The sequence below is a fragment of the Apteryx mantelli genome, chromosome Z (genome assembly GCF_036417845.1).
Source record: "Apteryx mantelli isolate bAptMan1 chromosome Z, bAptMan1.hap1, whole genome shotgun sequence".
Taxonomy (NCBI): Eukaryota; Metazoa; Chordata; class Aves; order Apterygiformes; family Apterygidae; genus Apteryx; species Apteryx mantelli.
In genome coordinates this window covers 61,891,096-61,917,797 of record NC_090020.1, presented here as the reverse complement: position 1 = coordinate 61,917,797, position 26,702 = coordinate 61,891,096, and the positions used below count along the sequence as shown (strand labels likewise).

General features: G+C 39.0%; 2 protein-coding genes across 5 annotated transcripts in view; one reads left to right on the top strand and one right to left on the bottom strand.

Annotated features, from left to right (window-relative positions):
• TENT2 (terminal nucleotidyltransferase 2) overlaps positions 1-3,004 on the bottom strand; it is a 47,385-nt gene extending 44,381 nt beyond the window's left edge. For 2 of the 3 annotated variants that reach the window (XM_067316175.1, XM_067316176.1), the window contains exons 1-2: positions 2,854-3,002; positions 294-485 (exon numbers count right to left, since the gene is read on the bottom strand). In XM_067316175.1, coding sequence (XP_067172276.1) covers positions 294-448 — 155 coding nt within the window. In that variant the 5' untranslated portion in view covers positions 449-485; positions 2,854-3,002. Of the gene's footprint in view, positions 1-293; positions 486-2,853 lie in introns of all 3 variants that reach the window. The other variant, XM_067316177.1, reaches the window with a different exon arrangement.
• Positions 3,005-3,270: 266 nt separating this feature from the next.
• Positions 3,271-26,702, top strand: part of HOMER1 (homer scaffold protein 1) — a 116,009-nt gene continuing 92,577 nt past the window's right edge. The window contains exons 1-4 of one of the 2 annotated variants that reach the window (XM_067315526.1): positions 3,271-3,329; positions 3,685-3,830; positions 16,570-16,636; positions 18,433-18,523. In XM_067315526.1, coding sequence (XP_067171627.1) covers positions 18,480-18,523 — 44 coding nt within the window. In that variant the 5' untranslated portion in view covers positions 3,271-3,329; positions 3,685-3,830; positions 16,570-16,636; positions 18,433-18,479. Of the gene's footprint in view, positions 3,330-3,584; positions 3,831-16,569; positions 16,637-18,432; positions 18,524-26,702 lie in introns of those variants that run through there. The other variant, XM_067315527.1, reaches the window with a different exon arrangement.

Genomic DNA, 26,702 nt, shown 5'->3' with positions numbered 1-26,702 from the left:
AGCATTAAAACTTGCAGGTCACCAACAGAAGTGATAGAGTTCACAGAATCACTTCCGTGTTATATTTTTATATATATTTATATATATATATATATATGTTTATATTTATATTTATATTTTCTGAGTGTTATATTTTTACACAAGATATCTTTTTATATTTCAAGTTGTATGCAGTACAATATTAAAAATACTGACAATCATCCTCCATAAACAGGAATACTTCTTTCAAAAGACAGTTAACAGTCTTTTATGACTCGATCCTCACACCCCCAATCAAATCTTATTGTACTTACGCTGCATTTTGAAAGTTAAACTGAGCATCAATAATTTGCTGGTGAGAGAGAAGAGTAGGTGGTATGTTTAGAGGAAGCTTATTGAAGAAGTTACTGGGTTGTTGATGTTTTGGAGGGAAGGGTGGACGACCCAAGTTGGAGGAATTTGGAAACATGCTCTTCTTTACTGAAAGCAAACATGTATCCTTTTACCTACCAAAAAATAAAAAATAAAAAAAAAAATCAGGCAACAAAATAATACTAGTTATCTTTTAAACTTTTGGGTTAAAAATTGGAATAATCTAAAATATATTTCTACAAATTGCTTAAAAGAATAGTGACTGTGGATGAGTTTATCACCTTTCAGGGGAATATGCTGAACAAAAATACTATGTTCTTCAAGTTTCACTATTACTACTTTATTTACTTACTTTTAAAAGTGAATTTTGATTAATTTCCCTCAATTCTAGCTTTCACTTTAGAAAAGTTACAGAAAATAAAGTTGTCCACTGTCTCAAAGAAGATTAATGTATTTTAATGGAGTATGTTTTATACCTCAGAAACTCCCAAGATGTTCACAATATATATGAAGAAACACTTGACTATATCGATCACAAGCTATAAGCAAAATTAGTTTATTTTCATAATATGATATGCAAATAGGCAGCCAAATGATGAAAGCAATTTGAAAGTAATCTATTCACATTTTAAGAATATCACATGCATAATGTAGTTTTGTGTATGTGCCTGCAGAATGAGTTCTTTGACAGTAAGTCTACATTTTTACATCTTTTAAATTTGAAATTGATTCTGGCACAACTGACTGCTTGATCTTGCATCATTATATGCATTATACATTAGCAGAAAAATTAGATGAAAAAAAATCTTTGCCTCTACAACAGGTTAAATTATGTGTTATTATATATACATCATTTTGTAAATTATCAGTTTTTCAGACCTAAAGTTCGACTTACATGTAGGAAACAAGTTTCACATCTTATCTGACAAGACCACATTAGAAGTTTTTTTTAAAATCCAGTTACCCCTACTGTATACATCTCTTAGATGCAGTGAAAACCCAACATTATTTTCAAGTTTCATCAACCAGTTTTATTTCAGACTTAAATTAGAATTCTGCAAACAAACAAGTTGTGTCACTAACACAGCTGTTCATGCTTGATCTTAATACTTTGCACATAAATATTTACACAATTACAGCAATACTGGGATTCAAGTACAAAGGAGGAAGTTTGATCAAACTGCTGTTTTAACTGGAACATTTAGAGGTCATAAGACCAATGGCACTGTTTCCCTAATTATTGTAAAAAAAAAAAAAAAAAAAAACCTTTTATAAACCCAGTGCTGCAATAATATAATTGAAAAAGTACTGGTAGATCCATGCACTGGCATGGAAATCCAATTATCACATCCAAGGCTAAGTTTGGAATAAACTTAATTTCATTTTAGGATCTCTCAACTACCAAACTAAGAACAGGCATTCTCTCACTGTTATCACCTTAAAGTCTTCTTTTATTTATAACTAGGAACTGTCGCTATATTTTTATCTCCTTGGACAGCTCCTACTATGACTTCAGGCAGCATCAACATGGAACCTAGGCTAAGTTATTTGAGATGTTTACCTTCAATTCTACTGAAGAGAGAAAAATGAAACTGCACAATGAGAAAGTAACCTGATATTTACGTGTAGTCTGAGTGACATTTATGTGCAATTTGAACAACATAAAACAGCACAAAACACACATATGCAGAAACACTAATTAACTCACATTAAAGAAGAAAGGAGACATAATAAGGACTCCATTGATAAATTCATAATTTGTTAAAGAAAAGGGACCTGCATTTCACAGAAACAAATCTCTTACACTTTTCCATTTTGAGTAGTAGACAGGTAATGTAACTGTTCACAGGCCTCATTCAACTCTGAGCATTTCAGGAGCTCCCAATATTATATAAAGTATATGTAAGAATTTGACAGATACTATTCATCAGTTGTAGAACCACACATCAGAATTTAGGATTTAGTTTTGAAAGAAACAGGTTTTCAGCCTTTATAGTAGTAAGTACCAGGGAAAAAAAACACAATGAAGTTACTTTCTCTAAATCAAAATCCAAAATAAAGGAAGGTAGTAATACTGTTGTCTCAGAGAACCAGTAAGAGCATCTATAATGACTTTCAGTACTGCTTATCACGATGAGAAGTGAAAAGTATGAACTTCTCTCCAAAAAGAGGTTCCTCTGCATCACAATTCAGATACACCCTCCCACGCGAGGGCTTATTCCAAACAGGAGGGTACTTTTGGTGGAGGATTACAGAAGTGTAAACAAGTGAAGGCTGATACGTTTCCCTGTACGGGAGCCCGAGGACACACGACTGCGGCGCTCCTGCACCCCCCGCTCCCCGAGCACTGCCCCTGCGGCCCGTGCGGCGGCCCCGCCGCCTCCACACCTCCCCGCCGCGCTGGCAGAGCCGCGGAGCCCCGGGCCCGGCCCGGCCCGGCCCGGCCCCACCGGGGGTGGGGGGATCCCCCGCCCCAGGCCCCGCGCCCGCCGCGACACTCACTCCAGGCCTGGGGCTCGCCAGGGGCACCAAGCAGCCCCCCCGCTCCGCTCCGCTCCGCCCCGCCCGCCGCTCGCAGGGGCAGGGGCCGGGGCCTTGGGGCCGGGGCAGCGGCGCGGCGCGGCGCGGCGCTGCCCCGGGCTCCGCTCGGCTCCGCTCTCCCCTCTTGCAGCGCGGGCCGGAAGCAAACAAACGCTTCTCCAGCTGAGCGCTGCCCTCTGACCCGGAACCAAAATCGCCGGCAGGAAGTGGCTGCTCCGCGGAGCCGTCTCGCCGCCTCTCACCCGGCCGTGCGCCGGGGCCGCCTTGCGCATGCGCCCCGGCAGGGAGCGTGTGGGGGTGGCGGCGCGGCCGTTGGGCGGCCGTTGGGCGGCGCGCGGCTGTTCCCCTCCCTTTCCCCCCCGGCACTGGCTGCGCGGCGGGGGGGCGGCGGGCAGCGTGGCGGGCCGTTACCGGCGGGGACGCGGCCGCGTGAGCGGGTACGCTGCTGGCGGAGCAGGGGCCGAGAGCAGGTGGCGCAGTGCGAGGCCGCGCTGGCGTCTCCTACGCGGTGCCCCGGCTGTGGGCACGCGTGGGGCGGCGCGCCGCGGCCAGCCGCCCGGCCGAGGTGCTGCGGGCCTCACACGGTGGGAAGCCCCGGCGCTGAGAGACGCGGGCGCGGGTGGTGTGGGAGGAGGGATCTCCCCTGCGTCCGCCCCGTTTCTGCGCAGCTCTACTAGGCTGCAGGGGTTTGGGCTCCGTCCTTAGATTGGGGCTGCAACAGCATCACATCCCTGCAAAGAAGCACACCAAAACCCAACCCGGCCTCACAGCACCTCTCTTCTCTATCCCCAGCTGTCAATATTTGCAAGTGTCTTGTCTGACAAATGTCTGACAGCCTTTCTGTATTGAAGAAGGAATAAAAGGAAGAGGTTACAGCTGACAGTGTTCCACTGACAAGCAATACTGACTAAAGCCAAAAGATAGGAACAACAGTGCAGGTATTTCGCTGTTTAAACTTGCTGGTGGTTTATAATTGAACTACGAAAGTGTGTCAAAATGGTAATATTTGAATAAATAAGTTAGAATTTGGCCACCAGAGATGGTAGATGTGCTAGGACAAATTTCAAGGGCCAGTGTCAAGAATTCCTTAAAATGATTGTACCCTGAAAAATTCAGATCAAAATTCAGAGATCTGAAGATATGAGCCAAATCAAGATTAAATTCCTTCCTGGGGAGAAGGACAATTACCACAATGAACTCTTGGTATTCAGTAGGTACTGAAATAATGAGTTTATTCATGTACATGGAAACTGTTGAAGCTTCCTTCCTTGAGAAGGAAGGGTTAGGTTGAGAGCTTGTTCATCTTGGCCATGGTTTGGGGTCTTTGGCTAAGATCAGCCCACAGTTAAGCTTAGGGTTAGGGTAAGAGCTATGGTTTAGAAGGCATGAGTTGTTTGGGTGTTAATAAGAGTTTGCAGTGGGAAGGGTTGCGATGGAAAACGAATTCTGCCCTGTGAAGGAATTCAATCCAAAGGGAGCTTAAACAGAGGATGAGTAGTATAGATCTTTATTTTCATGCAAATCCTACCAATGTGCAGTTACATGAGACTTTACCTTGATTTTTGTATGGAACTCAGCCCTCTTTATATGCTATCATATTTAGTTGAAATCAAAATGTAACATGCTGTTCTTCAAGGCTTTTCACATTTGCCATGGACCTACAATAAATTACGTACTGATAATAGGCAGTGTTTGTAGTAGTGTATTAAGTGCCACATTTGTTATATAGCCAAAAGTAAAAAAGAGGGAGGCTTAGAACTCTTAACACCTAACTTATGTTGCTGCTTTTTTACTTGTCTGCTTTTCCTCCACTCCACTAGCAGGCACAACCTGCTATTTTGTGTTTGCCTTAATCTAGATATTAAACTTAACCATTTTGGGCATAGCCTGCCCACACTTAAGGGTTCTTTTGCATGTCATACCTGCTATCTATTTGTCAAAATAGCCACACATTTCACTGAGGCACCTAAACTGACATTTTACAAATCACCAACAGCCTTCTGAGACAAATCTCTGTGCCCTGGCATGCTGAGAGGTATTGTTCTGATTTTTTCAATATGTATATTGTTTCTTGCTTCCTGATCCTGACTGCGAGCTCAGAAAATTATAGCAGTAATAATGGTAATAGGTAGCTTAGATCCTCTTTTGCCAGAAAAGACCTACAAAGCCTTACTGCTACCTTTACTCATTCATGACAAAGAATCACACTGCTGGTCAAGAGACACTTTACTGAACAACCTAAGCAACAGGGAATTTGAGAACTAGCACTTGAGATTTCACCAGATCCCCCCAAATACAATATGATTAGAAATGATCTTGCGTTTTTACCTCCAAAGAGATTATTGATATGGTATATTTATTGTATCAAAACAGTTTGTAGGACAAATTTATTAGAACAACAACAAAGAATCTGAATGAACAGTGAAAGATGTTTGTGATCTATAATAGAAGCAGAGGCTTAAATCAGCCTTTAAAAGCTATGAACAATATTTAGTCCTGAAGGGTAGAGAAGAAAATGGCTTCCAGAAGTCATGGTAAAAGAAGTCTCTCATATACCAGCTGCAGTCTCTGTCATAGAATGGAAACAATTATGCAACATTAGAGTTCCTGTTTGGTGTTATTCATAATTTTCTGAAACTCTTTTTGTGCCAGAATGTTCCAGGTTTAGTTGCTCTTTGAAGATGAATAGTGCTGGCAAGTTTGGTCAAAGTAGTTCAGCATTCAAGCTCAAAAAGAAAAATTGGAGAAAAGTCTAATCTTCTATGGAAACCTTTGACTGATCTTAAAAAGTCTATAGGCTCCTTTCTTTATCTTTTGCACCAGACAAGACCTATGGGAACTGGTCCAGGAGAATGTTTAGAGTATGCTTTACCATAGGAAGATCAGCATTATGAAAGAGCATTGGATACTACAGCTTTTAAAAGTGTTATCTGATTAAGAATGATTAAAAGCATGTACTCAGTTAACTGTGATGTTTCCCTACTGGGTAACTGCTCAACTTTCCTGAAACATTTTTCAGTCTGGGATGCAGCTACAATGTATCATCATTTATTTTTTTACCAGTCTCCAGGACCAGACCTGGAATAATAAAAGTTGTATCAGCACAGAGTTTCATTTTACATATATCCATTTTCATATTTTGCACTGAGACAGAACATGGCAAGTATATTAAAATAAGAAATGTAACCTCCAATGGAATAAATGGAGCTATAACAGGGATTAATATGGCTCAGGATCCACAGTGAAGACTGTAGCTTTTTAATCATGATACCCATATAATACACTGCAGTTTGTTTAGAAATCAGGATATTCTGGGATCGAAGCCAAACCAGAAACTTAAGTCTAAAATAAATTTTCTGTACCAGGCAAAAGCAGCTTTACTCATGAAAACAATATAGGATTTTAATAATAATACAAAGAACTTAAATCAGATGTACATTAAGAAACAATATTAAAAAAGCACAAATCAGTTGCTAGATGTTGGCAGATGTCCATATATGTATCCACCTTACCTACAAGATTCACAAGCTTAGCAAGAAAATACTGAAGGTAAAATTCATAGTTTTCTTCATTAAACAAATACAACAAATTTTATGTCAGTATACAACAGCCTATTTCTGACTTAGCAATGATTTTTATTTTATGACCATATCTGCTTTCTCTAGTGCTTTTTAAGTGAGAAATCAGTTGATATATTTATTACAGTAAGTTAATTTATATAAATGTATATACATATCACATAATGCACAATGCACTATTTATAAAATTCAATTAATGTATCATAGATATATCTATGCCAATGCATATTAACTATACAAATATGTATATTACATTTATTAATTATAGCGTAAAATTATAAAATATGGATTTTATAAATCTTTTCTGCTGATCCATAGCAAAATATGCATGTATGGTGATTTTTATTTGGGATGACCTAAAAACATGTCTACCCATGAATGATCCCCTGTCTCTTTTTCAGATTAGTTGAATTTGTACTATGCCATTTTATATTGTTGTTGAAAATACGGTATTTGTTTTTGATGAGAATTAAAGCTGTTGGGATAAATGGTTAATGCTGTGCACCAGTTAGATTTATGATTGTCTTAGCTAGTAATTTCATGACTTCAGTGCTTTTGTTTTGTAAATTGTGTAATTAAATGCCTTTAGATTTAACTCTTTTTAAAGGAAATGCTAGATTCTGGATTTTCCTAAATTTTAATATTTTCTCTTTTGTCTGAATAAAGACAAAATTTAAAATATAGAAATCAGGTCATGAATTTTGATTGAAAACAGTGGAGGATGCCAATTATTTCTGCACAGTTCTACAAAACTGTTTTGTTTCGCTTTGTCTTGTTTTGTTTTAGTCTATCCTAATCCTGTGAGGATATTCATGTTCCCCAAGTCCTAAATTAATCAGTAAAGTCTTTGAAAGGTTTGCATGATAAGCCAATTTCTGAAGGTTAGTCCTTTAACAACAGGGAATTTGATTATTGTTATGAAGGTGTAGTTGATATTTCACTGTGGCCTAGCTGGTCTTTTTACCAATAACTAACCCCCCCCCCCTCCAATTTATTGTTAATGGATCTGGAGGCTATACCTAATGACTGACTTAACTTTGTGCCTAGAAAACCCAAACGGGGGGGGTGGGCAGTGGACAGATGGACGGACCCAATCTTTTTTCCATCTTAAAGCACTAGCACTTTGTAGAGACAGAAAAGCATTACCTCTATTTTATACTCGATTTTACTAAATTAAGCGTACACTTAGAAGTTATTAGGTCTCAGCCAGCATACTGAGATTTGAACAAGCTGGAATGGCCTACTCTGAGCTGATAAATAAAACATAGCTTGCTACCTGCAGTCTGAGTTCTTTTCCTAGTGTTTCATATGCACACTGCCAAAGGTTGGGTAGATTTGTGAGAGCTAGCTGTTGGCGGTCAACTTGAATTCCGTTATATTACATTTCTTCACTATCTCCTTCAAGTTTTTATGTCTGTTTTTGTTTGTTTACTTCCCTGTGGAAAATGCAGCTGAACAGCCAGTTTATTTGATTCTGGAGTTCTCCCATGTTTAAGAACTACTTTTGGTCAGCTAGATTCAGATGACAACGGTATTTTATGGAAGATTTTTTTCTCTAGTGGCTTTGCTGACAAAGATGTGTGTCTGTCAACTAATCCTGGCTATCAAGCAATTCCTTACTCTTATCCCCCCTGAAAGACTTTTAAAGATCTTACTATTCTGGGTATTACAAGCTTCCTTACACAAAAGCTATTTGTAAAGTTTGCCTAAATTTAAAATGTCACTTCACGTGTCAGAATGAGGTACATCTTTATGTACAATAAAAACTTTTAAATAAAATGTTCTAATATTAAAGAGTTTTTACTCAAGAAATCAGAACATTGTCAAGTCTTAAGATTACCTTAAACTTGACAATATGCGTATATCTGTTTTCTTCAGAGCTTTTCTATGAAGTCTCAAAATGGGAATAACTAAAAACATGATTTTTACTAAGCTCTTCAGTAAAGCAGACTGTACAGAGTAGGACCTATGTACTTTGGATCTGAAAACCCAGGGCTCTCTCTCAAGTTACTAGAATTTATGCTACTATCCAACTATAAAAATAATTTTCTTTCTAAGATGCAGCCAGTCAACAGCTGAACAGATATCTGTGTGCAAGGAATGCCCATATGTATTCCTAGTGAAGTCAGTTGTAGAAGTCTATCAAAAATTATAGGTTCGAAATTGAAACAATACTCTCCACTGCAGCAGTAATCCATAATGTTGCTTTTATTCACAACCAGCATTTTTCCAGATACACTTGGTATATGTTCTTTAATGAGTTGTAATTCAAATAATCTGATTTTTCCTTTTTTACATTTGCAGACATGCTCCTTCTTGCCTTCAACTTTAATCTGGCATTTTTCAGGACAGATAGTTTTTTTCAGCCAATGTCACAGAGGAAATTAAATAGGGCTCCAAAGAGAAGCTGCCTGCACCTTATCTATGAGGAGGCTACCACATATCCATAATACATTACACCTGCTTGAGGCAAGTTCAGGCTTTCTTGTGAGCTATGTATTAGTACAGTTTCTTCTGAATAATTTATGGTGTTGCTGTGCAAACTAGGTTAGTAATAGGAGCCCTAGAAATGTCAGGTTTCAAAATAATCTTTCTATTGGTAAAAGTGTTCAGTGTGAAATACTATATTAAAGCAACGCTGAAGATGAGCTTTTGAATTCACAAAAGGCAGGAAATGCAGAGTTAAGGTTCCCATGACAACCTTAACTCTACACCTCTAGATAGGTAGTATGCTATGGTTTTAATTACTTCCTTTTTATACAACTCTATAGGTGCCCTCCTTTTATTATATGGATTCTAATTATATTGAATGTTAATTATAGTACATATTAATTATACTGACTATTCAGCAAACCTTAGAAAACAGGCCTTAACTGTCATTGACTGCATGAAAATACCTTGCACAATGATATTGAGGTGACTATATGATGTGTATCTAGAAAAGCTAACTTGTCTGCCTAGGCGTTTGCGAGTGTTTTTCTGAGTTAGAATAGCACAATATGACTAACTTCACAAGGAGAGAGAAATCTTAGAAAACACAGGCAATTTACGGGAGATAAACTGAAAATGGTACTTTCTGGAAAGTTTAAGCAGGATAATGGTCCACTTTTCCAGCAAAGCATGAAATTACAGTATTAGTACTTTACAAATGTGCATTGTTCCCTAACTCCAGCTTGTACTTTACAAGAACATAGCTCTTGTTCCTTCTCCTCCACTTTCCTTCCCAACAACTTGGCAAGCAGTATGAAGTCCCTGCAAAGTTAGCATTTGCCTACTAAACTGAAGATTCTCCTGTCCAATTCAGGATTCCTATATCTGCCTGCCAAAAGGGCGGATTTATATGAAGTTTTGTCTCATTTTAATTAACCTTTGGGTCTACTAATATATAATGGATATACAGATGTTGGAAGTTAGAAGCCTCAAGTCCAGAGACCTGGCAGCAAGTCATTTAACCTCTTTAGGATGGTACCTTGAAAGGTGTAGCAGATTGTATGGTACATCACTCAGAAGAAGGATGTCCTCTGTCCATGACAGCAGGGAATGGAAACAGTTCGTATGGTGTTTGGGAGACTCTGTTTCAGGAGAGGGCACTTTTGCAGCTAAACTTCCCAGTATGTTCATTAAAGTTTGGAAGATTGTCACCAAAATAATATAACAAAAGGATGCACTGTGAAAAGATTTTTAAACATGCTTCATTGATTTTTGTTTCTCAGACTGCTGGTAGCATTTTTGGCAGCACTGTTTGGGTAATAGTAAATGTATTTCTAGAATGGACAAAAATTAACCCAGTTGAGCATGATGGCCAGGTAAAGTAAAGTCTTTATGTCCACTGTTGTCATTGACAACTACCTCCTAGAAAGCCATAATTTAGGCTTTACATGTATTGATAAACTAATATATTTTTGGGAAGACACATTAGTTATTATTTAACATTGAATGAATAATTAGAGCGATCACTAAAGCCAGTTACAAGGAAAAAAGAATTAGACTTTAATGAACAATACTTTGAAGGAGAAGTACCTTGAAGGAAAAATCTGCGATCTTGAAACCCATACACATTAATCAATGAAAGAGTCTGGTGTAGAACTCAATCAAATATCACTGACTGCTCTGTACCAGTACAAACAAACTTACTGCAAAGTCATAACTTACAAATAATCACTAATGGATCAGTGATTTTTTTTTTTTGAAAGGGTGGAACATAACTACTGGAAATAAAAAGGAGGATGAAGATTCAAAATATTTTCTGGGTTTCAGCTTCTTTATCTAACAGAAAGATTGGATACACCCCTGTTACAACAACTGTAGAGGCTGGGGAATTACTAGCCAAAAGGACCACAAAAAGTGGTCAGGCTTGCATGCTCTCCCTTCAGAGCAGAGCTGCCATTTCTGAGACAGAGTAAGGCGTAGGTGAACTGCTCATCTGTTCTAGTGGGGTGTCTGTTATGCTCTTAATCTACACTATTCAATGGCCCAACAAAGATGAATTGCACCAGAACTTCTACTAATACAAGCTGATGATTTCATTCATTTCAATTTCATTGATTTAATTTCTGTTTCAACCATTCATACCATGGCAAGCTTTACTCTGTCTACAGCCCAAATCTTGGCTCCAGGAATTTCAGCTAGATCTTTTCTTATTAACTCGTAATATGGGACAGACTCAGATTCTAATGACCAAACATCTTAGCCCTTTATAAATTTTACTTTCTAAGTCACCTGCAAAGAAAATTTGCAAATAATGACCAATTCAAAAATGGCTGAAAAAGCAATGTCAGTCTGTTTCCAGATATCAAGGTACAGACTGAAAGAAAGCTTCATCTCTTAAAAACTTCTATTCAATAAAATAAGACCACAAATTTGGGGCCAGACCTGACCCTGCTTCATGGAGCTCCTAAGTCAGCAAGGCTCTGCATAGATGTGAACTGACACAAGGACCATAGCAAGAAGTGGCTAAGAGTGGCACCCATTTCAGGAACTCTTCAGGTTGGGGAGGCACCTGACAGCCAGCATGTGAGCAGAACATGGGAGGAGATAGCTAGTATCTATAGCCACAAGAAGCCACATAAAAGGGATCCTTCATGTGATCTACCACTGAACACAGTACTTCTTTAAGGTTAATTTATCGGAGAAGGAAGGACATGAAGCTGATACCCGACTTCAGGCTATAAAATTAACTCTAACTCTAGTTTGCATCTCAAGTGTGTTACGAATAGCATGGAATCATGAGGAAAAATTGCAACCAGAATTTCCTATAGTGAAAAACAACTGATAAGAGAAAACACCTGGGAAGATTAAAATGGGGATTTTAGAGCATTAGTGGAGTGCTAACAGTATTTGAATCTCAGTATTACTAAACAAACTAGATTACTTGTAGTAGAATCTTAGGGCAGCATCAAGAAAAAAAATGAGCTAGAAGCAAATAGCTGCAAGGTTTCACTATTTCCTGCTGCGAGCTTGCTATGTATCAGTAAAGAGAAAAGTTCAACAGTGCTAGAAATTATTTTATTACAAGGAGGATCTTGTTTTCACTTTTAATTCTAGCAAACTTTAAATTAGGTGTTTACATCTTCCCACAGAAATAATGTTTCTTTACAATATCCACCCAGTCTTCTTTATGATAATTTGAGCACCGCAGCTATATTCCATCAGGGCACCAAGTGCACACTGGTATGCCTGCAGTCCTGTCTTCCAACAGAGGTCCTGTTGGAGTGCACCATTGCTTCCTTGCTGTCTGTACACCTAGATTTCCTTCTAAAGGAAACCAGATCAGAAGAGGGGAAAAGGAAGAGATATTTCTTCCCAACAGGTAGCTGGCTTCAGCCAGGGGACATGTCCATCTTCTAGTGAGATCTAGGAAGTGCTCTCAGATCCTCCAATTTAGACGTGTCCCATGGCAACTCAAAACTCTGCAGTGGAGCCTCTGGAGGAAAACTATTTCAGAAAGACTAGTTTCCCCATACTGCCCCTACAGTGAACGTATGCTTCTCTAAAGGATGTTTCAGAGCAGGAGCCTAACTTAGCTCCATGTTGTGAACTTCCTCCATGGCAGAGTTTCTTTTTGTCCAGCAACAAGAGATAGGTTCTAGGGAAACAAATTTCCCTGAATTAATGTACACTTACAAAAACATTCCAAAGCTAACATCAATGCAACAACCTATATAAAATTCATGTTTACATTGCCAAAGTTTATAAAGTGTCCAAGAAGTTTTATTATTGCATGTCATAGAACCCTAAACTAATCTTTGCCTATTTTGCTCTTCTATTTAATCAGATAGCCCAGAGTCAATATCTGAAGCTAATAATAGATTAGGCCCTTCAAAATATTCCTTCTATATATACCTAAGCTGTTTCAGTTCTAATGGTCTATTCAGCGTCGCTACATGAGATCAGCACAGTGAATACATGTTCTTTAAGATAAAACATTTCTTGCAGCTAATGCATCACCCCACTATTAGTGGGGTACAGACTTCTCTTTACAAGTATATATCCACAATTTTTCACAATCAGCACAAAGGATGAAATAAAATGTAACATATGCTCTGCGTGTCTTTTGACACTGATTTCCTTTTACCATAATAAACTTGTTTCTTTATGGTGAGATTAAATGGATCTAAACTTGGACATGATCCAGACAGTTTATTGTACTAATAAAATCTTTAAAAAGCCAACAAAGAAATAATACCAGCAATGCACACACCAGCCAGGAAACATATTTAAAGAGAAGTAGTGTGGCAGACTTGGCAGGCCACTACATTGGGCCTCAGAAAACAAGCGCTATATTCTTAGATCTGCTATTTGGTTTCTGATGACCCTTGACAGGGTTATTCATTCTGTGATTTTTTTTATCTGCCTATTATATGGGATAGTGACACTTAGCTCAGAGGTTAAGAAATCTGAGATATTTAGATTAAGAGCTGCATCTAAGAGTCATTATTAGAAAATGTAATTGAATTTTGTCATGATTCCTGTTTGGAAGCAAATTGCTATTTCTGCTTTCTTCTCAGTTTCCAAGGGACATTAGTAAGGGTCACAGAAAACATCAAGTTTTACTTCTTTTATTTCCTTTTTATTTAATCCACTGTATGTGGGAACAGAAGTGCTGACTAACCTCCTGAAGTAGAGAATTTCTTTGTTAGTTACTTCTTCTTCTCCTTTGCCTAATCAGTATTAGAAAAAATATATAACTTTTACCCCAAAAAGAAACACTGTTTCTCTTCTATGCTTCCATCATGACCCACTTATAAGAATGCTAGTGCAATTAAGTCGGTAGCAAAATTTGAGTTTAGCAGGCTAGCATTCTCCTGAAGACTCTATTGTTCTGGAGTGAGAAAAAAGATAAGAAGTTGTCAAGCCTTTGAGTTCTCAGAAAATTGTAGAATATGTTTAAATATAAAATGAATTGAATCAGCTTCTATTGTTTTATAAAATTATATCAATTTGTGTTTGAAAGACTGTTTCCAAGCTTGATGATCAATGGCTTAATGGTTTTAAAAATTTGTTTGAAGATTCTGTTACCTCAGCAAGTTTTTTCCTCTTGTGGGACACTGTCCTTCACACCATTACTTCAGGCCATAAGGAATAGCCACTGTGGAAAAAAGACTGAATACAGTCCAATTCCCTGTGAATAAAAAAGAGGAGCTCTATCAGCTCCTTCTGAAAGGCTTGAGGGTGTTGGGAAAAGAAATTGGAAGAGGAGAAACAATATTTTAAGTGATACTTCAAGGTGAAGCAATCAGAACTAGCTACCAACCCAGTATTGTCTCCTCCCACACTGTTGTGCTAGAGTTAATTTTTGGCCCTTCTACTGAGTACTAAAGGATGTGTTAGAGGTTCTTTTTGTGTCCTTCTCCACTCCTTCATATCAGCCAATTCTAGGATGTTTGCAAGCTTGTTAGTTTCTAGAGCAGGTCATCCATGAAATAATTTTTTTCATTCTCCCCCACACAATAACCAGGTGAGATTTTTTTTTCTCTCTCTTTTTTAGCAGTGGACAGTGGAGGTTGCTGTTTTCTTTCTTATATGGGCCTGCAGCAAGTCCTCGTTTCCTGTCAGAAACAGGAAAAAAGATGCCTCTAACCCTCTGCCAAATTCAAAACCTTTTCTTTCTCAAGGTGAAATCATTTGAAAAGGACTACCTGAAGTTTTCACAGTAAGACATTTCTCACACATATATAGGATTTAATGCAGCAATATTCCAACTTTAAAGGCCTCCTTTTCTGTAAAAATCTGCACCTCCCCCTCTGGCATTGATACATCTGCTCCATCTTCTACCCTTGCCCAGAGCTCTTCTGCCATGTAGATACCTATCTCTATTCTCTGATCTGCTTCATACCCCAGCACCCCACACTTCACTCCTCTCCCCAGTGCAACGCTCTGTATTGACTGTTCTCTCCCCAACATCCTCAAAACAGCAAACCACTCATATACCAAACTTTCAGTAAAGTTTATCCCAACTCCATTCAGCTTTTACTTTACTTTATTACTTTACTTGCTTAATCAAACCTTAGTGGTGTCAGGAACAGTTCAGCACAGTCCTGGGAGGGAGAAATGGTCTGGCTGTGGCTTCCAACATTTTGCTCTAGAGGGAAGATAATTACCCTTTATTGTTTTCTATTCTTGCCCTGGTATTGGGTAGAGGAGCTGTCAAAGCTCTTTTTGTGGAATGATGCTGCACAGACTTTTGCCTGACCTGCAGTTTTTCAGTTATCTCAGAAGGTACTGATTTATTTGCTAATGTGCCCCTGAAGTGCCCCTAATGTGCCTATATTAAACAAATAACTATGCAGCACATGTTAAAAGACCGTATGAACTACTGCCACACATCCTTCTCATGTATGAGATTTATTTAGTGTTCCCTAAAATGCAGGTTTTGGGAATCTGCATTTTATATACTGGCAGCACAGAGTCTTGGTGCCTCTCACCAGGAGGCCATGCTAAGCACAGCTCATCTGGTGCTCTGACTCCCACCATGACAGAAAAGCTGCAACACTGCACAGCAATGGGGCAATGTGTGCAGTAAAGCAATGTCTTACATTTCTCTGGCTGCAGTTGTGTCATTCCCCATGTGATGTTCCTGACACGAGAATTGTACGCGGTGGGTCAGGAAAATGTTGATGTTTGAAACTTGGTTACATAAGTATTACAGTTTTAGCATAGTTCTCATTCACTTGCCTAGGTAGAACTAAGAGGTAAGTTAGTGTAAGGGATGTATCATCTGAGTATCACTGATGCTATGAATCACAACACAAGAATACCTAGGTCTAAGCAGGCAAAGCGCCTTTCAAGATACCATCAAAATAGACAGATAACTCGTTTTTCACACAATTCTGTTGTTTAAAGGTGTTTCAGTGCCACTTAAAGTTATAGTTTCTTTTTTCTCACTGAGCAAAATCTACCTATGTTTCCCTCTCTGTCCCCTTGCCTACTGCCCATGAAGATTTCAAGTCTTCCACAATATTGGAAAAGACTATGAAAGAGGGCTGCAGAGCATAGTATGCTGTTGCTCCTGATACAACAAGGTTCAGGGAACTCAGGGGTAGTAATTTGCTGCAGGCTATTGAATTAGCCAGAACATTTTGGCTAGCATTTATTAAACAATAAATCCTGTTCCCCCTATATCAGAGTTTCCACAAACAGGTCAAAGCTAACTCCAGTATTCTGCCTTACTAATGCTGTAACATATCTGTGAGAGCTACTTGGATGAGAGATTGTTCTTATATCTAGAAGGAGGAAGTGAGGGAAATTGGTGTATTTTGCTTACAGTAAGGGAACTCAGAACTACAGTGAGAGGTTTTGAACAGGATAAAGTAATAAAAAATATGCTTCTAACAACAGATAAGAGATAAAGTTAGGTAAACAGTAATTGTAAACTTTCCATATAATTTCCAAATGTCATCCATATTTGGAGAGGTGACGAGATGTTGGAAATAATATCCTAATATGTTCTTGTTAGATGCCAGTAAAGGATGAAGTGGGGCTTATTTTTTTCTGTGCACATTTATACTCTGTCAAGTCTTTGGATAAACCATGACTTTCTGTGGAATAAGCAACTGTCAATGATATGGAGAAAATGACTATTTTATTTGCTTGCTCTTAGAACTGAGGTAATGAAATAGCTGACTGCTCACCCTCAGAAATAACACAGACCTGAATATTACAAACAGGTAAGCAGATACTTTACTATCATACATACTGGACAATTCATGTACAAAGTGTTTACAATCTGAGGGCATAGCTAGACATCCAAGAACATAGGTGGACGAGTTTACCTCTAATTTTCATCACTAGTTAAGGTTAAGGGTTTTTTGTTTTTTTGTTTTTAAGAACCATATTGCTAAAAAGGTATTAAACTAGTTCTTCTTGAATGGACACATCATGATTTTCCTTCCTCTTTTGAACATTGCTTTATAGACATAACTAATTTCATATCTTAACATCTAACATAATCCTAAATACATGTAGCAGGAACATAACATTTGCAGGCTGGAAGAGAACAAACAGACTGTTCTAAAGAAGCAGTTCTGGAGATCCTTCAGGATATGTTTTTATATATATATAAATATAAAAACAGATAATTTATATAATTTTTTTATATATATATATATCCCAAAAGGCATTAATTCTTTAAGATCTTAACTGCTGCAAGAGAAGTTGGACTGCTCTTCATTATGAGAGAACTGAGAGAACTCTATAAAGAGCTTCTGCAAAACTGCTGCCCTTTCTGGTTCTTCCAAAGGGGACTGATGTGTGAGCTGCTTGCTGCTCTGAGTATAAGTGCAGCTGAAGATAGAGAGCATTTCACTGCCTCCTGATGGCTGAGGTGGCTGGCCTCTCTGAGTCCTGTGTCACTGGGATCACCAAGAGGACATGACAGTCATGCTGAAGGAGGCCAGTTCTCCACTAGTTTGTCTATGGTTTTATTACGCTAGTCATCTGCTGACAGTGAGCCAACAGGGTACTTAGCCGCCCTCCTACCCCTCTTTTAAAATGCTGAAGTTTCTGTCTTGGTCCATCATGACTGTTTTTAATATAGAGAGGATGGGACCCTTGACACTTACTTGTCTGGATCCTCTGCATCCTTTATTATGAAAATCAGCAAAAAAGAATCACTAACCCCCAGTACTTATTTTCAAAAGTCACACACTGAGCCAGATTTATTTCCAGAGAAAGTATATAAGGAAAGCTGGAGTCATTTGGTATAACCTAGAAGACAGATAGACATAAATAAGACAACCTTGTGTTTTAGGGAATATATCAAAACCGAAGAAAGAGGAGAAAACTGGTGTATCTCAGAGCACAGGACAAAGAGAGTGTAAACATTTGCAAGCTGTGCTTAACTGGCCTCTGTGCTCTGCCCACTACACTTTCTCAGTTATACTGGCTATTGTCGCTATAAAAAAGATATATTTTTTAAGTTACATCATATCCCTATGTCATTAGAGATATAACAATAATCTTTGAGTCTCTCTTATTTATTATGTATTCTATGTTCAGTTGAAAAAAAATTCAAACAAAATTTGTTTCAGAGTAGATATCAGAAATCAGTCACAGAAGTTATTGTAGGCTCATAACTGCTCTACAATAAAGCATATTAAACCTCAAGAAATTTGGGGCAATGGTTAAAAATCAAGTATATTACTATATGAAAAGTCAAGAATGAAAAAAGAAGCTTAAACCTGTTTTATAATGACACACTGAGAGGGTGGTCTGGGTGGCAGGGTGGGAAATCTATGTTTTTAGGAAAACAGTTTACTCAGATGTGGAACCACCAAACTAAAGTGTTTTAACCTTGAAGCCGCTGCACAGTATCATTGGAGGGTACATATATAAGTTTTAGAATTTCTTCTGAGAAAAGTACAAGGATATATAAAATGCAGTTAATTAAATAACTAAATCATGCTGGTTCTGAAAATCAGATTTTGCCTCCATCTCAGTTTCTTTTTTTTGTAAATTTCCTGAGGTGGGAGTTGTGCTCTTTATGGTGTTTCCTATCAGACGAGGACATAGATGTCTACCAGAAGACTTCCCAAGGTGCTTATAGTTCCTACAAGGTAAGTGAGTCTGTTATGAAAATTTAAAGTACTACCGTTGGTAGAAAACTGTGTCTGTGAGGTGTGTGTGTGGGGGTCTTCCTTATGGTGTGTGTGAGGATATTGTGGCCTGTTTTAACTTTCAGCCTCAGACTACATGTACACGTGTACACATGACTACATGTAGTTGATGTATAATGGAGTGTCTACAGTTATATGGCTAAAATTAATATGAAGTAGCACCTAAGGAGATCTAAGGGTAAAAAATAAATATTTAGTCAGGTGATTCAACCCGGTCTGCATCGGTTTTGAGCACTTCTGTCTGAGATATGTGGACAAATAGTAGCTTATAGGCCCAAATGTCTGGCTGCATACAAGCCCAGGAAAAGGCATGCAACTGCAGAACATTTTGTAGACTCTCAGCAGCTTCCCCCTGTCCCTTCCAGGCCTGCCACAGGGCCACAGCCAAAGGAGGGGAAGGGTGGATGGGACTGCACTGAAGGCCCTACCCAGCCCATGAGCCATTAGTCTGACAGACTAGAAAGGACAGAGTAGTGGAAAGGACAGAATGAGGTGTTTGAACCCGTCAGGAGAAGAGGGGAAACATTTTTCTTTGGTCTGTGTGAAAGTAGTAGGAGGGCAGCAGTGTCCTGCTTGGTGGTGGAGCAAGACATTGACATAGGGCTGGTACAGAGCTTGTTAAGGTCATTTAGACAAACAGGAGCAAGAGTGTAAGTGAACTGAAAAGACAAAGGTAATAAATGAAACATAAAAGAAAATGGGAACAGAGATGGAGGAGAAAGGTAATATCTCAGTCTGACTTCTCTATTTCACTGATTTGTAAGAAGGAAAACCTCAAATAATGCCTCACTCCCCCTTACATAAATCTTAGACACAGAAACAACTATGCCAAGAGAATTTAAAATATAAAGTCAAGTATTCAGAGGTTAGGAAATGGCAGAAGTGAGTTTGCTTGTGCAACTTTAATTCAGCTAGTTTATGTGTATGCATTATGTTTGCATAATATAGCCTTTAATCTGTTCACACAGAAATCCTATTAATAACCAACTTAACTGATAGTGTTAGTATTCCCAAAATCTCAAGGCTCCCGGAAGATGGAGAGCACCCACGCCAACTTTAAAGAAGGCCCTCAACTGGTATTTCACAGGCAATGCAACAAAGAGAAATTAGGTTCCCCTGAATAGCATTCAGCTGCTAAAACTATAAAATCATGCTTTCTCTCCCTTTTAGAACTGTTTGTCTTTTCCTCTTTTCCCGCTTAAAACCTGCTTCTGTGGCTCTTCCTATAGTCTTATAGTATAAGCCTTTTGTTCCAGGCAAGTGGAGACTGAGTTTTCACCAGGAAATGCATGCTTTCCAAGTAATGCAATACGCAAGGCTTCCTAGAGGGAAATTCTCCTTCACTGAAGATCTGTCTTACTAGCAGATCCATCCTATGCATTGAATGAGGTAGGAATTCTGTGCAAAAAATGTATATAGACATGTAATTACTTTATCATAATGTATATACATAGGGCGATGATGAAGTTTGCCTGTGTATCCTCAATTCCAGCATTTCTAACTCTTGAGAGCCTAACTATACAAGCTTTCTGTGCTTATAATAACACTTTCTGCAGTCTCTAAATATCTTCAGAAATTTGAATCATAAAAGACAAGTCCTACCCTGTGGCATCATATGGTCCCACATGGGTCACCAGCAGGATGGAATCACTTTGTCACTTGACCATTCAAAATAACTGGCAGAACTTACAACCTACCACTCTTCCACAGACAGCAATGGACAGAGGTGAAATGTGGATTTAGCCTGTGGGTTTCACTGCTGTGTTCTGACAGCAGAGGAATGACAAGAGTCATTCTGGGTTCTATACCTGTACCTGGAGGAAACACCTGCCCTGCTAAGCACATTGGCCACCCAGTTTCGCCCATCTAATTTGAACAGTTCTGCCCCCTCTATCATGCCGCTTTTCATTCACTCTCTCCTCTTTTGACTCCTCATGTTTGTATTCTTATCTTTGACTTCACAGTTTCAGTTTCTAACCAGCAGACTTTTCTTCTCTATTCACTGCCCCACCACTCTAAAGGCTCCCTTCTCCCCTCTTAGATTCTCCCCATCCTGGTTCTTCATTCAGTCAGTTTCCCTGCCTGCTACCTTCTTCAAGCCTATCGCATTTGGGTCTTTATCTCATCCCAGTTACATCCTTGATTCCCACTCTTTTACCTGCCATTTCCCTCTCTGGTCCATAGTCACGCTGGTCCCAGTCTAAAAGTCTTTTCTCTTAAGCCTGACCTGCAGATTTGTTAGTACATTCCCCAAGTTTGTATGAAGAGTCATATTTTTCAAAGCTCAGTCTGGGGTAAACTGGACCAGACTGACAGAAGAACAGAAAAAGAATAAGTGAAAAAAGATATTGAGAATATTTGTGGTCAAATTTCAATTTTGTGCTTCACAGCATGAAGATGTTAGTGCTTCTCAGAGAAAACTTGGGCAAAATTTTCTCGTATGAACTAAACAATGAATGTGCTAGAACTTCATTCTCATCAATCACTGAATTCAGGTGCATGAAAACTCTGTAGAAATAGTTGGAAGTTCCAAATGTTCTTTATAGAAAAATTTACAGAAATGCAGGATAATTGTATCCAACTATGACTCCTTCAAAGTTTCAGAAAAAGTCATCTCGAAGAAGGAAAACTCAGGCAGAAAATTAAGCAGTTTCTTCAAATATTCACAGAGAGATTCTATTGTTAGAACTTCTACAAGAATTTTTAAAAAATAAGTAGGAAAGAGGAACTGCTAAAAACAGAAGCTAATTATTCTAAGGCAATCTCATATTCACTAGTAAATGAGTACTTCATATACTACAAGGTTTCAGACCCTGAGAAATAATCTTAAAAATATTAACCTGTTATTTCAAAAATAGGAATAATACAAAGAATGGATACAGAAGTCATGGATGATATTTGGCATTTATTAGGAGCTTTACAGAATATTAACCTGTTATTTCAAAAATAGGAATAATACAAAGAATGGATACAGAAGTCATGGATGATATTTGGCATTTATTAGGAGCTTTACAGAAAATCAAACTTGGTCTGATTTTGTGGGACAGATCAAAAAGAAGAATGCCATATGATTGCTATGACTTAGTCTTTCTGAAAACACAGACCATATGGTCTATAATGTAGATATGATTTTTTATAAGTACGTAGTTTCTTAGATGTGACCCACAAAGTACATGCTAGAAGAGATGGCTCTTTGCTTTCAAGCACAGTTTTACCAAGAAAGGAATGTTTTTGGAGAGCTTTCAGATCCACAATACTGTTATTGCTACATTTCAAAACTCATAAGTAAAACTACACTGTTTTTTCAATATTTCCAGCATCTTCAGCTGAAGTTGTGCAAAATATCTGCAAGGATTTGGGGAACCAAAGCTTAGTAATGAATCTAGATAAACTTGGAGTAATTAGACAGAAATGACAAGCTGACATAATCAGTCTGCTGGCATAAACTGATTCTGCCTCTTCAATGGTGAGAAAAAACCTGGGAGGGAACTGCAGCCACTGATAAACCTAGCTAAAAAAATGAAAGCATTACTCGGGGCTCAGTCTCTTTAGAAGATTCCCGTAGGGGTGTACTGCCACAGAGCTGTGTAGGAGATATGTGATCTATTTCTGGTGGTAAGACAATGAGATGTTGGAAGTGGGTGCCGGAAAACTAGCATTCTCTGGCAACAGGACAGAGTTAGAAATATTGGACCATAAGGCATCTCAGGGAATTATGTCATACAGTTGATTTCAAAAACAAATCTAGTCCTAGTTTAAGAGTACCACATTTACTTGAATATAAGGCAACACATAAGTTTCTTCATCTATTCTGGGAGAAAGAACGGTGAATTTAAATTCCTCCAGAATCCCTTCAGGCCCTCCAACCATTCTCCCACCTGACATGACAATGAAGATTTTTCTAGACTGATGAAAATGCAGACAGAAATCTTGGGCTAAGGGAAGAAGATGCCATTTACTCTCTTCCCATCTTCCCTCTACTTCATTTATAAATTAAACACAGATCCTACAAGGGAAAATGATGGAGAAGTGATCTCACTCACTGAAAGAAGCATGTGTGGGGAGAGAGATTTGTGATTAGACAGGAGAAAGGAGGGCAGGGAAAAGACATAAAAGAGTAGGAGGAAGGAAGAGACATGGAATAGCAGTGATGTTCAAAAAGAACTGAGGAAAGAGTTAAGTGCTAGCTCCCTCATCTTTAAGGGGAATAAATAAACTTGGCTTCCTTAATTTTGGAATTCACATTCATCTGCAATTAAACCAAATGGCAGCCGATGGAAGGAAGCAGCAATAGTACCCCCAGCCCGGAGCCTTGGAGGCATTGGTGGCTCCATCCTTCCAGCTACCTTCACCTCTCCCACATGGAGGCAGTGAGGGCTGCTGCCTGAGTCCTGTGATTACTCTTCAGTCATTGTTTCTTTTGATCCCAACACTTATTTTGGAAGGCTGCTTTTGTCCCAGCTTCCTGAAGATCAGCAACCTTTGCATTGCTGGGAAAAATTATTTATAGCAAGTTTACACCCATTTGTTCTTTTGCCCTTTAATAGCTCTTTTGTTCCCTTGTTTGTGTTGTTCCCACCCAAAATATTTAGAAAGCATAATAGTATGTTGTTTCAGATTTTAGCCTGATAGACCAAACAAGCCACTTTTTAATTCCCTACTTGCAAATAACAGCTCTCAGGTTCCCTAAACATCCTTACAGTTTCTCTCTGCTTTTGGTGCAACTACAGTTCCCTTTTTGGAATGTGCTGACTAGAGTTGAACAACGAATTACAGATCAAACCTTTTCAGTGCTTTAGTCAGTGAAATAGGATTTCCCTGTCTCTTGTACTAGCACATTTGCCTTTTCCATAGCAATATCCTAATGGTGGTTCATAACCACTGTGTGATAATACAGATCTGTTTTTGCATGGAGAATGCAGAGGTACAGTGTAAGGTTAATCAAAATGCAGACCTTTGTGGTGCTCCTTGCTTTTCCAGCTCTGTTCCAATGCTGTTCCAGGACTCTGGCCATGTCGGTACTCAGCAGGCTTGAGATTCAGAGGGCACAGCCATCTGTTTTTTCCCATCTACAGGTATCCCACCAGGAGGTCCAACCCAACACTTCTTTCAGAGGTATTGATACTGCTGCCAATTTTACAGGTTTTGCCCCAGCTGGGGTGGCCATTTAGGGCATGGGTGTCAGAAAGGGGTTTGGCAGCTCAGTCATTGGCTATGAATATATATGCCAAGAATATGTTGCTCTTAAGCTTTGCCTTGTCTGAAGCCATCAGTCTCTTTTGTTTGATGGTGGCATTTCTTACCAACTTTGTCAAGTCACAGGTGCTGACCCGCTCATAGTTTCCATTAGACAGTGTGCTCTACAGCTTGAGACTGCCTCCATCAGAGTGCTCCAGACAAACTAAGGAAAGAATTCTAAAAAAAACAGAAAGAAACAACTTACAGCTGAACTTATAATTGTCATTATTAAATTTCACATTTTTATTACTTCAGTCTTCAAGATGAGGTGATTCTGTATTGTTTCTTCTGTTAATGACGCAATATATGTTATCGTTTAATTGCCTAGCTTGCTTTCTTTTCATCTGCATATACAGTTCAACCTTAACTCATGGATGTCACCATGGTTTTTATATTAATTTGGAGAATGGCAAGATAAAGAAATGATTTCAGTAAACTTGGCAAGCTTAATCAAAGGCTTTTTCTAGAAGACAAAATAATATTAACTTAACCAAATTAATCTGGAAATGGATCAAAATTGTAAAAGCATATCATTGAGACAAAGCTTAAGACTTAGAGATAGCTCAGTCAGAACTGGAGGAACAGTAACAACAAATGTGGAAGGGGAACAAGCAATTACCTGGAGCTGCTACACTTAATTGTAATGATAAATTAATATTTTTAAAATGGTGAATTAAGAAGAAAAAAGGTTAACCATAAGATTTGCCTGGATTTTCCTGTATCCCTATAGCTCTGTTCCCCCCCTCCCCAGGATCTTAGCTGTCCCAGTACTCATATTTCATTACTTATAGAACGGCATGAAATGTACATGGCATTTCACAAGTCTGTTGGTACCCCACACAGGGTTGTTCTGGAGATATTAGTTTTCCTTTGCCCCTGAATCTGTTCACACCTCTCGTTCTCATGTGAACATGCAATTGTTTCCCCTCGGGCTTGGTGTGTGTTTGGTTTCTTTTGTACTTTTTATGTTCAGACTCATGGAGTTCTGTTTTTGCACCTATGCAGTGGGAAAACATCATACTTCATGCGAGCCAAATATGTGAACAAGATGAAAGGCAGAGACAGATGGAGCCATCTCTGGGATATCTAAACAAAATACTTGGGACATCATGAAACATTAAAGCATTTTTATTAGCATGAGAGGTTGAACTGAAAGAACAAAACTGATGCAACAGTTACTCATGTAAATTTAGAGCCTTAACTTCTTTGCTCTTGACCTGTCATTACTGCATGCAAAATGTCATGCAGGACTTTTAGAAGCTAATGAATCTAGGCTTCCTAACTGCTCGACATCAAGGAATATATTTATAAACCTTGTGCTGTTTACATATGCATAGACTGAATTATTTTGATCATGGTCTCTTTCACTCTTATCGCTATTATCATATGGAAGAAACAACTGGTGTGGATCTTCATGTTTCCCCAAACAGCAAAGGGAGGCATACAAGCAGTTTTATGTCTAAAAGCCTGTAGATCTTACCCGATTTTAGTGGAAAATGCATATTGCTTCAGATGTTTCAAAGTTATCATGTGAAACACAAACAAAAAATGACAATGGCAGCCCAGAAAAGCAATGCAGCTTAGCCATAACTGTGCATGTTTTGAGCATTGCCCACAACAAACCTCAGACTAATGCCACCGAGTCTAAAGCTAAATTTTTGTAGCTCTGCGCCTACACTTTAAGCTATGAGGTAGCATGTGAGAAATGTGAAACTGAGGAAGCTGTTGTTTTCTCCCTTGTGAGGCAATCTGCCTAACACCTCAGTGCTGCTGATAGGAATGATTCATGCTAGGTTTCTTGTGCTTATTTTTTGTTTTGAGAAGATTTCCCTTGCTGTTTGTCATCTTCATCTTCTCTCTTCCCATAGCTGATTACTTTTATAGGTCAAAATGTTAAGGCAAGGAACTGTAAAACACGTGCATGTAGAAACTAAAATCACTTTTGAAAATGGCTGTTGTCACTCCGGGGAGATGAGATTGCTATGTGAATCCTTTCACTATGTTTCCTTCCAGCCTCTTTCTAGAATTCGCTTGGTCTCGTGTAGTGGAGTCCTTAGGAGAGGACGAACTTGTTGTTAAAGCAACAGCTATGAACAGATCAATGTGGGTTTTGTTGTGTTTTAGAGTGCCATAAATAACCCATTTGTAAAGTTGGTCTTCCACTTCTACTTGGAGTTTGATGTCTCTCATCTCATTGGTATGTCCCCTCACGTTCTAATGAATGTTTAATGTGCCTCTGGGGGCTACAACATTGCTTAAACTGGAAAATATCAGGAAAATACTCAAAGTGCTCCTAGAAGTAGCAATTAGCTGAGATGCATGTTCTGTCTTTGGTATCCCAGGGCCATTGGCATTGTCGAGGAGTAATTACAGCTAATGTTTATATATTCAGCAAAACTTGGAGAGTTAATGGAAATATCTGCTGAACCAAGGATGAGGTGGCTGCCCAGCAACATAGTGGGGTGTGCTGGAGCCTGGGCTTCTCTGATGAAGTAGAAGCAGCAACACATGTTGTCTATTTGCATGGTACTGTTGAAGGACTGAGCCAAAAATAGTATGATCTGGCAAGCTCATGCTGCGGGCTGCTTCTTTGCTATAGTACTAGCATGGGCATGTTGGAATCTACCTTTTTTCAATGTGGTTAGAACGGCTGCCATGTTTCTTTCCTATTCCGCTAGCAAGGCTGCTGTGTTTGAAGTTTGTGAAAAGCAGCTGGAACCAAGCGCGGCAGGTGTCCCAGAAACAGGACCGGGTATCCTCGGTGCGGGTTCCCCGGCCCGCTGCCGCCGCCCACGTCCGCAGCGGGGGCGCCGAGCCCGCGGCCTTCCCACGACGCGCAGCTCCTGCCCGGCTTCCGCCGGCGGCCGCAGCCCTCAACTGC